The 12767-nt window shown below is 47.3% G+C and overlaps 1 protein-coding gene across 2 annotated transcripts in view; it reads right to left on the bottom strand.

The window, feature by feature from the left end:
• Positions 1–9751, bottom strand: part of ACSF2 (acyl-CoA synthetase family member 2) — a 37898-nt gene extending 28147 nt beyond the window's left edge. Inside the window, exons 1-4 of one of the 2 annotated variants that reach the window (XM_054393661.1) lie at positions 9684–9751; positions 4486–4681; positions 3012–3140; positions 2075–2128 (exon numbers count right to left, since the gene is read on the bottom strand). In XM_054393661.1, the coding sequence (XP_054249636.1) occupies positions 2075–2128; positions 3012–3140; positions 4486–4681; positions 9684–9751 (447 nt within the window). Of the gene's footprint in view, positions 1–2074; positions 2129–3011; positions 3141–4485; positions 4682–9662 lie in introns of both variants that reach the window. The other variant, XM_054393660.1, reaches the window with a different exon arrangement.
• Between the last annotated feature and the right edge of the window lie 3016 nt (positions 9752–12767).

Consider the following 12767-nt stretch of genomic DNA (forward strand, 5'->3'; position numbering starts at 1 on the left):
CTCCAGTCCCAAAATATGAATAAAATAAAATTAATTTGATGACCTGAAATGAGGATTTTTGAGGACTGCCTGCCTCTCAGGTCAAGGTTTGGTTGTGGGGTTTTTTTAAGGTGTCCTTTCTTCTAGCATTTTCCCACCTTGTTAAAGTACTAGCTGTTCTGAAAATGAAAATGTTTTTCATTCAGCCTTTATATTTACTTAATCCTGCAATACAGCACTTTAATTACTCCAAAAATTTCTATTTCTTTTTCAGCAGAGATCTGCTGAATTTGACCCAGATCTGCAAACTACTTTAATCTTCAAAAAGACATTCTCCTGTCAAATAAGTTATTTTCATAAACTATTTACTCAAGCTTTTTTGTTCTTTTCCCAAGTTCCGTGAAATAAGGAGACCAAGGTGACGCCAATAAATTAATTGCAAGTACCCTCTGGGGTTTGTCGAAGGGAGGACAAACATTCACACTATTTTCTGGAACAGCCTGCCCAGAACTTAGGGAACTAGGGTCTCTTCTGGGCTGTTTTGGGGCTTTGCAAATTTTTACTATTAGTTGTTTCAGGCTGGCTGAACTAGCTTTGCACCAGATGCTATGTGAGGAGAGGAGCTTACAGGTCAGATGCTATATGAGATAAGGTTCTCTAGATGGGCATCCCCGACTTGATCTCAGTCTCAGTAGCAACAGACTCAACTTCAAAGGACCTGACAGCAGGAATCAGACAAATGGTTATTCAGCCATAGACCAAAGGGAGGGAACCTGATGGAGCAAGAAAGGGGCTGCACAGGCTGACAGGATCCAACAGGCAAAGCCTTAAAATCTTCAGGGGTTTGTTGTACAAATAAACAAACACAAACAAGCAGTTAGAGGGGTGAGGAACAGCAGAGAAACCAGTGCTAAAGGTAAATGGGAAAGAGAAGAACACTAGCAAACCTGGGAGGGTGAGACATGGGAAGCACATTTCTGCTCTTATCCCATTGACACTCCAGAGTTACACTAGAGAAAAAAAAAAATCTGAGCAGAATCTGACACACAGAGATGTAGAGAAAAATAAAAGCCAAGGAAAAAAAAGGAAACCACTGCTATTAACATTTCCACCTGATGAGAGAAGCAGAAGGACACCCACACTGGAAGAGACCTGCTTCACTGCAGCACTGGGATCAACCCTGACGTGTGAAACAGAGTGACACCAGCAACACGAGTTGTAACAGGATGAAACAGGAGTTCAAATTGCAGCCCAGCAATCAAATTACAGTAACTAATGGAAGAGAAACGTCTCTCTTTGCTGCCAGAAATTATCCACTTCTTTGAGGGTAAAGCCAGAACTTGGACCTAGGCAGGTATACAAAAGTAGATGAGACTGCAAGGATTGGTATCAAGCAGAAAGGTATCAAGCAGTGGCAATACCTAGGATTTAAACGAGGTTCAACCCGAGGCCAGCAAGGCCTAGGACAAATGTGGGAAGAAGAAATCAAGATACCAAGTACCTGAGCCTTTCTACTTTCAAGGTTAAAACCCCAGATAGTGATTTTTGCAGGATGGCACTGAGCTGTGGAGGGCAGCCACCTGGTGCCTTGCAGGCAGGTTGGAGGATGAATATAGGAGATTTAGAATTTATCTAAGATTTTGCCTCTAATTATTGCAGTTACTCTGTTACAACATAGTCTCTGCTGTCCTGTCTGCCAGCTTCTCAGGTTGTCCCTGGGTCAGGTATTTAATCTTCTCTTGTTTTCCTCATTCCAAAGCACAGGATTGCCAGCAGGTATGGTTGTTATTGGGGTAGTATTTACATGGTTGTTAGCAGGGAGATGTAAGGATGAGAAGGATGCAGAAGTTTCCAAACACAAGGTGGTAGCCACAGGTCAGAGCAACAAACACGACCACTTCACTGCAGCTTCATCTTGGTCACTGAGCGAGGGCAGCCACCACCAGCCCTGCCTTCCAGCAATGTCACCCTGATACACCCAAGTCTGGAGCAAAAGCTCATCTGTATTGTGCCCCCACTATCCCCTTTAACAGACACTGCTTGTATGAGTTCTCACAATGAATCAATTAGCATCACCAGCAAGTGACATACAAACCTTCCTGATGACAAACTCCAGCTCAAGGACCTGGTAGGCTGGATTCACAGACACCTGAGGAGGGAGGGGTAAGAGTTACTCCTGTGATGAAAACCTGCTCCCCTAGCACATGTTCCAACAGGAAAGTTCTCCCAGGGACAAAGCACATTCAAAGCCTATCCTCCAACACAGAACTAAGTGCTCACCGCCTCAGGGATTTCCCATTCACCACGAAACGTTAGCTGAATCCTGTGTTTGCGTAAAATAAAACAATTAAAAAAAGAGAAGAGATTTATGTGAAGTCACATAAAAACATTTTCAGAAGTACACCTTCTGTCTCCCAGGCAGTCATTCAATCCACTAAACTGGAGTCTCAAAACTCATCCATCCTGTCTTAGCAGACATGAATATGGGATGAACCACAATGAAGGAAACAGACCAGGAGGTTTGGTGCAGTCCTTCCAACAGTGCACTGCCTAAAAAAGATGCATTTTGGTGAGTGGGCCAAGCCATGCTATCACATGAATATTGCCTTTGGGGAATATGCAGCTTGGACTAAATTTTTAAGTGAGCATTTGCACCAGGAAGCAATACAGGCCTTATTTAGAAGGTACTGAACTAGGTGGTAGTCATTTAGGACAGCAGCATGCTACTTTAAAAACGGTGCTGTATGCAAAAGCACATCTCTGTCTATCATCAGCTGCTGCAAGGTAGTTCATAGAAGCCCATTTCTTGCAGTTCCTTCTGCCGCAGTCTGCCTTCCTACGTAGTGCAGGACAAATATGCAAAGAGCTACACAGATCTTCTTTAAATACCAAACTGTTATAGGCAACACGCCAGGTAAGAGCATGGAAAGAAGAGACAAGAGAACTTCACTCTGCAGCATCTCCCAGTGGTTCTTTGTTTCCATTTCCCTCCCAACAGGCTGCTAAAAGCCCGCATGCTTCAGCCTGCTTACCAGGATGATTCCCGCCTGGGCAGTTGCAAACTGCATGAGAACCCACTCATATTTATTGGGACCCCACATCCCCAGCCGGTCTCCCTTCTTCAGGCCAAGAGCCAGAAGCCCAGCTGCCGCCTGGTCAACCTGTAGAATACAAGACGCGAGCCTGAGGATCATGCACAGGATGCAGGGCAGGTATTAATCTCCAGACACTGCTTTCTGGGGAAAAAGCATCATCTTTGCAACTGAAATCAGACAGAATGTCCCTCTGCTGCACAGTCTGTCAACTAATGCTGCAACAGTGTCATCTTCTGAGCCACACAGCACAGACAAGCCACTGCTTGGTGGGGTGACTGAAAACACAAAGCCAACAAGCACAGAACAATACAATAAAAGCAAGAAGGAAACCAAAATAGACAATTATGTACAAACAGCTGCAAATTAATCCTTGCCCAAAGACACTTGATGACTAGCTCCTCATCAACTCAGCTTAGAAATGAGCCTTACCTGTATGCTGAGTCTATCTGCACCGCTGGATCTGCCTCGGCTCTGGCATACGTCAAAAAGGACTCAGGTGAGGAAAACTGAATCAAGCACTCTTTGACCAGTCTGGGGTTCCTATCCTCATTAACTTAAACTCAGCCACTAATACCAACATGACTACTTTATTTTGCAGGCCAATAAGCACATATCAGGTGTGCAGATGTGTCTGTAAATATTCAGAGGTATTCAGAAAAGTTTTCATAGTTTTGTTATGTTCTCAAATTAATTTTTGAAACCTACCTTGTAAGCGAGATGTATTTCAATGATATTTACTCCCTGATTTAGTTCTGAATTGCAGACTGCTTTTTAAAACCAGGGTGAACACAGCTAATCTTATCCAAATGAATGTAACTAAAACACAAGTAAATCACAGCATTCGTTTAACAGAAACTTTCCAGGTAATGAGCCTTGAAATATTGCTTCATCCATTTCCAATACATAGAACTGCCTATTTTTATGTCATGTGCATGCAAAGACACAGGCATGCACTTCTGTGTATGCTACAAAGACCGAGTCTTTGACTTTACTCAGTTGCCTTTGTGTTTGGACTAGAAACCTCCACATGCTCAGGACCTCTGACAGTCAGAACAGAGTGACTAATATGAGAGCTGGAGCCTACTCCAGTGAAGGAAAACCCCATGAGTCAGCCTATAACACATGAGACACGGGTTCTTCAGTATGGAAGTTCTTTCTGGGATACACAGCAAATATTTTTCGTATTCTGCCTCCTCCCTTTGATGTCAAGACTCCAAAGAGGACAAAGGTAGCACTTGCCCATTGGTCTGTGCTGGGGAGGTGCTGCTGCCCTCTGCTCAGAATGAAGATCCACACAAGAGACACCTCATTCCTGAGCTGAGGGATTAAACTGTTTTACATTTCTCCATCATGCCTGCTGCTGCTCTTATCTACTCACCTGGGCTCTGTTAGGGGCAAACCAGGTACTCACCTCCTCCTTGAACTGAGCAAATGTCTTCCAAACCTGATCTTGGCAGAAGACTAGAGCATTGCGGTTGGGAGACCGCTCAGCGGTCTCATCCAGGCACTGGCCCACAGTTTTGGTGAGAAGAGGAATGTCTGAGGCTCCCTGGACACAGCTGCTGGTCACTCTAGGGGAGGCAGAGGGCATCTCTGTGTGCAGGACACTGAAAGAAAAGAAGAGTCAAGTTTTTAATCTAACACATCAATACAATTCTCCCCATCCAGCAGGATTATCAGCCTGACTACAGCACTAGGGCTACTCAGGGCACATCCCTACACTGGTGGGAACCACAGGCAGCCATTTCAGCAGGTCCTGATCAGAAAGACCCCAAAGAGATTATGCACTGGATATGTGTGTACTGCCTGTACCAATGCCAGTGCACCCCCCTGAACCTGCCCACATCAGCAGGCAGCACAGGCAGAGCCTCCATCTGTCCATTGGGAACCAGGACATTACTTACAGATGAGGAAGGAGCCTGCACCAGCCCTGCAGACCAGGCACAGTCTAGTCCTGCAGTCATTTACCTGGGGTGAAAACCCAGACATCTTGGGATATCTGGACAGATTATGGACTCTGTGGTTTACTGAGAGTCTGGGTTTAGTCTTTCTGCAACATTAAGAAGTGCGAATAACTTGGAAGGAAAAGAATCCAAAAACTGTGTAGGGAAATTCCCTTGGCTTCTCCCTGCTGGAGAAAGTACAAGATCAAGAAATTTAAAATTAAAGTCAGAGATCTGACATTTGGATCTGTCTTTGAAATAGTCTGCAGAGAAGACTGCACAATAAAAACTGTTCCGAAGATCTCAAAGTTGAGCTGTAACTGAGACATTTGTAGAGGAATGGTCTGTGTATACACCACTAAACAGGCTCTATAATCGTCACTACCTCTGCTAGCTAGACTTCAAAGAGTTTGTGGTACTGAAGAGAGCATCAGTAAAACAAGGGGTAGAGAAGGCCGCATGCACAGCAAACAAGACAGGAAAGCAGCAGAGAGATGTTTCGGCTGAGCAGCACTTTGTAAAGAACAGCACAACAGGATCCTTCAGAGGAACACAGAGACATAGTGCTGGGTTAGGCATGAGATTTAACATGTCTAAGTGCCAACAACAACCCCAGGCAGCGCTACAGGCTGGGGACAGAGTGGCTGGAGAGCAGCCAGGCAGAGAGGGACCTGGGGGTACTGGCTGACAGCAGCTGAACATGAGCCAGCAGTGTGCCCAGGCGGCCAAGAAGGCCAATGGCCTGTATCAGCAATAGTTTGGCCAGCAGGAGCAGGGAAGTCATTCTGCCCTGTGCTCAGCACTGGTTAGACCACACCTTGAGTACTGTGTCCAGTTCTGGGCCTCTCAGTTTAAAAAAGATGTTGAGGTGCTGGAACGTGTCCAGCGAAGGGCAACAAAGCTGGGGAGAGGTCTGGAGCACAGCCCTGTGAGGAGAGGCTGAGGGAGATGGGGATGTTTAGCCTGGAGAAGAGGAGGCTCAGGGGAGACCTCATTGCTGTCTACAACTACCTGAAGGGAGGTTGTAGATAGGTGGGGGTTGGTCTCTTCTCCCAGGCAACAGTGACACAACAAGTAGAGACAGTCTGTAGCTGCACCAGGGGAGATTTAGGCTGGATGTTAGGAAGAAACTCTTCACAGAAAGAGAGATTGGCTATTGGGATGGGCTGCCCAGAGAGGTGGTGGAGTCACTGTCCCTGGAAGTGTTTAAAATAAGACTGGATGAGGCACTTAATGCCATGGTTTAGTTGATTAGATGGTGTTGGGTGATAGGTTGGACTTGATGATCTTGAAGGTCTTTTCCAACCTGGTTAATTCTGTGATTCTGTAATTTAATCAAAATCCAAAATGTCCAGATGAAACAGACTGCTGTTCCCTGCAGTCAGCCTTCAAGATGTGCTTGCACAACCCTGCACTGCTAATGAAAATGGTGATATTTGACATTGCCATATGTTGGCAAAGCACTAGGCAGATCAGGCTTTTTGGTTGTATTCTGTCAATCTTTTCCAGACCTGAAGAGCCAAAGGTCTGATTTCACTGACCTTTCACACTAAATACAAGTGCAAAGCCAGAGGCAAGTTAGAGTTCCACCTCCAGTCTTCAGGATTGCAGCTGTCTCCTTGCTGCCAAACATGGGGATGAAAGAGCATCAAAGAGCAGTAAAAGATGTCTTTACAAAGTCCTTCTCTCCAAAACACTGTGAAAGTACTACTGCAAGGCTCCCCTCACAGTGTGAAAACGTGCAGCTTGCTCACAAAGGTCCCAGGCATTCACATCTTCAGATGAAAGCATCAGCAGCTTTGAAATTAGGGCCAAAGATACCTCACACTCATAACTCAGAACCGTTACTCCCAAAGCATTTGCCCACGTGGTTTCTTCAAATACATTAAGGACAGCAAAATTCACAGCTGTCATCTATTTTGATCTCCCTGAATTACAATCTGATACTTGAGAGTGCTTCAGTGTTTCACTTGTCTCCTGGGTGCAGCAGAAAGGAAAGGTGCGGGACAAAGCATAGCACACTGTTGGAAGTCCTGGGGATCAGGAATGAAGGGAATGAGGCAGATATTAGATACATTCATCACCAGCAGCATCACTGTGGAAACAATGTAGGGTCATTCTCCTTCCTGCCTATAGCCAACAGCAGGAGTGTATCTCTGATCTGAAAGAATCTGTTGAGAGAGCTCTACATAGAAAGGATCCAAAGGGTTTAGAAATAGTATTTTTGTTCATCTTTATTACAGAAAACAAGTAATTCACCCTCCACCTCTTCTATTAAGCACTTGGTACTGCTGGAGCAACAACACCAATGGTCTGATGGTGTAACAGCAGCTCTCATTTCCCTGCCTCTGCTGGCGGACAGCAAAACTGATGGCTCTGGGGGTATCAGTGTATACTTTTAAACACTACTCTTGGAGAGTACATGCCCTCTGTTAGCAACATGCTCCAACAGTAAGACCTGTGGTGCCTGCAGACAAGCCAGCTTCAGCACTCAGCTGCTCCTGCAAAACTCTGTAACCCTGAAGTTCAGCAGTACAACTGAATGGAGGAAGGTCAGACACACAGGGAGAATGCATCAGCGTCCCAGTCTCGTTAAGAGGCAGGCAAACAGCAGGACACTGGCAGGCCCAGAGGATACTCCTGCCTGATGGCAGCAAGCAGAAATTACCATAGTGAAGCAAGCACTCTCGACTTATTCTACAAGCAATTTGCATTTATCCCTGAATAGCCCCGACTAACATTTTACAGTTGTCAATACACCATAGCTAGATTAATTTTTCACCCTTAACTCTTCATCAGTCTCTACAGAAATTGTCAGAAGGGACAAGACAGAAACAGATGGCAGAGGCATCAGTGTAACATCCTTATCCCAATGACAGGCACACAAACAAGCTCCTGCTTTGTGAAGGACATCAACATGACCTGTGGTGTCATCCCCTCTGCACTTTGATGAAGGGCTCTGCCCTCCTAGGGCCTGGGAACTGTCCTGACTGCACAGCTCATATTCCAAGACATTCACAGACTCCCCAGCAGTTCTTTTGTCCATGGACATCTACCAGGAGCTTCTCCCACCAGGCAAAAGCTTTTGGGTCTTTTATGTAACACAGCTGCCACAAAAGGGTGATGAAAGCTAACCTTGATCTCCTCTGTCCTTACTTCTAGTTTACTCTTTAAAGCAACCCCATTGACTAAGGAGTTAACCAGGTTCTGATTACTTTTTTTTTTTGTTTGCTTAGTTTGAGAAAGGAACAAGCACAGACTCTTTGGTTACATTTTCCACTGTGTGTCTCTTCCCTCTGCACTCTTCTGCCAACAAAAAGCTAAATACTGCTTAACAACTTTAATGCAGTTTGAAATAATGTTACTATAAAGAGTTTACTCCTCTAAATACACAGCCTTTTTCTCCAAGTCTTTTGTGTTCCTGCCCCTCAGTTTGAGTTCTGGGCTGGAGTCCAAACTGCAGTGAACTCTGCCATGTTTTCCTTCAGATCCCATTTCCTAAGAACAGACTGAGATGGCAATCTTGGCCTCAGCTGCACACACAGGCTTCAGCTCCTCCTTTTGAGTCTCCATCCAGCTGAAAACAAAACACCCATACACCACAGGTGGAAAAACAGCGGCTGCTCCCCACGGCTCTTGGGAAACCGCTCCCTGAAGTCATACTTCACAGTAAGTATTAGGCTCTGAATATCAGCTAATCCTTCGAAGCCTTTCTCAAAACCAGCTGCTTTCCTGCTGCTGTTCTTTCCCATGAACTTCCTCCAGGAGGCAGCACTGACATAAAAGCAAGGCAAAGAACTTGCCTGACCTCCCTGAAATCTCAGGGCTTCATGGTACCCTGGACCTGCTAGCACCCCAGTGACCATGACCACCCTGCTGCAACACTGGCCAATGGGGACACAGCCCGGTGCACCACGCAAATCAGGGTGCTGAAGGAAGACAGAGATACTCCTGTGTAACGTGAGATACTCACATTACTGCAGTCAGGATGGAGCTGCTGCACAAAAAAAATTCAACCCTGGGCACACGTTCAAATCTTTCCACAGACTGCACAGGGCTCATCCCCTCTCCTGGTCCCTTCCCAGGCTGAGAGGACAGATGAAGGGCACACAGCCTGTCATCTCTCACTCTGGAGGGGTTTTAGGAGAGCCAAGGAACAGAGACACACACTGAGGGCAAAACCTGCAGATGAACCTGCCCTCTTTGCATGCAGCCACCCACCCGGCCGGACACCCACATCGCTCTGAAGCTATAGCCCTGTCTTCCACCGCATATGGCCTCCAACACCTACAGACCTCCAACACCTAGAGCCCCCATCCCTATCCCTACAAGACTGTGCCCTAAAATTCCCTCATTTATTTTACCCCTGCAGCTCTACATCCCATATACCCCCTCATTCCTTCTCACCCACTTACCACTGTTCCTTACAGCTCCCCTTCCCTTCTCCCTACAGTCCCCTATAGCCACTTCAACCCCCCCCACCCCAAGGCCTCTATTCCTGTACCTCTCCATCCCTTTTCACCCACAGCCCCTCGTCTCCCACCCCAGTCCCCAGAGCTCCGTAACCCCTACAGCCCACATCACCTACCACCAACCACTCCTTCCCCTATAGCCCCCTCTCCCCGGCCCTGGTCCCGGTCCGCACCTTCCTTGCGAGGCCCCCCACCGCCCACTCGTCCGGCGCAGGAGGAGCAGCCCGCGGCAAGACAAACCCGCCAGCCGCGCCACGGCCATGCCTGCGGCAGAGTCAGCATCCGGGCTCTTAGCTCGGCCAGTACCGCCTCTTGGTGCGCGGGGGCGATACGCACCGCGGCCTGGCCCGGCCCCGCCTCGAATGGCTGCGGCCGCTCTCGGCTCCAGGGAGCCTCGAAGCCACCCGCCCCACCCCGGCGCGGGGGCCAGCGGCAGCTAAGCAGGCTGGAGGGGAGCGGAGATCCGGCTCGGGCCAGGCAGAGCGGAGACTCCACACCCACCCCATCCCCAGCACACGGCCGGCCCTGTCCCCTTCCAGCTTCTTGCCAAGCCTCCATCCCCATATTCTGCCCTCCATTATCTCTTTTTTCCCAGACTGTCCCATCTGCCTCTTTCTGCTACACCCCAGCCTCAGTCTTTCCTCACTCTCCAAATAAGTGCTGCACCCCAAATGACATGGACTTTGGTACAAGACAACCAACACTGTTCTCCTTTTGTACTGCTTGGTGACTGAACCCTGTGAGTCAATAATTGATTTCACAGATTCACAGACCGCATTGAGTTCGAAGGGACCCTCAAAGGTCTTCTTGTCCAACCACCCTGCAGTCAACAGAAACACCTTCAAATAGATCAGGGTACCCAGGGCTACATTGAGCCTGATCTTGAAAGTCTCCAGGGATGGGGCCTCAACCACATCCCTGGGAAGCCTCTTCCAGCATGTTACAACTCTCATTGTGAAGAACTTCCTCCTTATGCCCAACCTAAATCTGCCCTGCTCCAGTTTCAAACCATTGCCCCTCGTCCTATCACCACAGGCCCTTCCTCCCCAGCTTTCCTGTGGGTCCCCTTCAGATACTGAAACGCAGCTCTAAGGTCTCTGTAGAGCCTCTCCAGGCTGAGCAGCCCCAATTCTTTCAGCCTGTATTCATAGGAGAGGTTCTCCAGCCCCCTGATCATCTTTGTGACCCTCCTCTGAACTCGCTCCAGCAGGTCCACATCTCTCCTGTGCTGGGGGCCCCAAAGTTGGACACAGTTTTCAAGGCAAGGTGCCACCAGAGCAGAGCAGACTGGCACAAGCATCACTCTCGACCTGCTGGCCACACGGCTTTTGATGCTGTTGGATGCCATTGTCCTTCTGGGCTGCAAGCACACGCTGTTGGCTCATGTCCAGCTTCTCATGCACCCGTATTCCCAAGTCCTTTTCTGCAGGGCTGCTCTCAATTTCACCATCCCCAAGCTTGTATGGATATTGAGGGTTGCCTGACCTAGGTGCAGGACCTTGCATTTTGCCTTATTGAACCTCATGAGAGTCTCTTCAGCCTACTCAAGGAGTTATCACTACCTCATTAACAACTTTATGCACTCTCTGGCTGTCCAAACCCTGTTACGGGATGGAGACCAGCGAGGAACTGCAGAGTTGGGATGCCCTCAACTATTGGCAGAGACACGGGCAGGTAACTAGGTGAGGAGCTGAGCTGCAATGCTGAGCTCTTCTCAGACCTGGCCACAGGACCAGCACTGCTCTGGTCCTGCTGAAGGAGGAGAATTGACACATGCATCATGCTCCATGTAAAATGACCAATAGCCTTTCTGGGTATCGCTTGCAGAAATGGCTAAGAACTAATTCTTGCGAAAGGGCTGGGGTATAAATTCAAACCTAGAAAATGGCCTGCATCTCTTAAGTATCATACAGGCACTGATCAAACAGTGTTCTCAGGGCTGTTCCTGGCTCAGCCACTGACCTATTGGGTAATCAATGGCTGCTGTTTTGCTGCTGTGCCTAGGAGGGAGAAGCTGGAGTTCAGTGTGTCTGGACATAGTGTGTCTGGGGCATGCTGAGCACAATGGTGCTGATGACCAAGGACATCGATATCAGCCTCGGAACAGTGAGGTGTTTGACACTTGATTTGAGAAGCAGGAAGGATTTTCCCCAATGTGCATCTTGTTCCCAAGGAGTTTGTTTGGTGGCAGCATTAACAGTGGAATCTTTGGTAAGGGAAGGGAGATTTTTCTCTTTGAAATGTGAAAAATTGTCCATGACTGCAAAGGGGACACTAAGTGAGGCAGGCCAGAGATATGCTAGCTTATGCCCCAGCCAGAGAAAGGATCCTTAGATCAGTTCTTGCTCCTTGCTCCTTGGTAATGTTCTTGTAGCCTTGCTCTAGCAGAGTATGCAAATGTACCTCGTGGTATGGTCCATCTATCCCACAGAGGTTTGAAGTCTTACCAGAGATGCACTAAGATCAATGACTAGGTGATTTTATGCATCTCTGCAGAGAAAAAAGTCTGTATGACATTTGTGTCCAGAAGTTATCCTTTCACCATTTCAACAAAGAGTAATTTTCTTTGTCTGTACTTTAGGAGCATCGAAGTGTGCTCGCTGTTGTATAACCACAGAGAAAAAAAAACAGCCAACCAACCAACCAAAGAAACCCACCCCAAGCACCATCATCAGAGATCCAAAAACCCCTTCACCTTTAATAAATAAAGATAAAGCTGATTTGCAGTTTAATATTCCCACCTTCTGATTATGAGCCTACAGGGTGAACCCTGGTTAAGTATTAAACCAAAAATTATGCAGAAGTTAATGTGACCTTGACATTTGGGTATATTTGTTCAAGCTTGTCAAAGTAAGGGCTGGCTGAAATAATAGCACTTCATACAACACTAAGTAAAACATTTCTTTCTAATGAAGATTTAAAAATCTCCCTTCAAATTAATCACAAATAAGCAGGTAGGTTCTGTAAATGATCTACACCCTTATTTCTCAAAGGTTCTTTGACTTACGTAAACCCCAAATGCCGATTTCAGTCTCCACAGCACTGTACAGACAAAGGCGTTCTCCAGAGATGCAGGGGGTCTTGTTCAGGTCCCCCCAAAGCTCCTCCAGGTTATTCCTTGGGAACACGACTTTACATGGGGCCTCCAGGCTGGGGAAGCAAGCAGGGGGCTGTGCAGTTGCACAGCACCTCATGCAAGTCTCTCAGTACCTCTGGAAAACATGAGACTCGGGTGATTTGCTGCCTCCCTTGGTGTCTGGCCTGGGAGATCCGGAAAT

Source organism: Indicator indicator, chromosome 29 (assembly GCF_027791375.1).
Source record: "Indicator indicator isolate 239-I01 chromosome 29, UM_Iind_1.1, whole genome shotgun sequence".
NCBI classification, from domain to species: Eukaryota; Metazoa; Chordata; class Aves; order Piciformes; family Indicatoridae; genus Indicator; species Indicator indicator.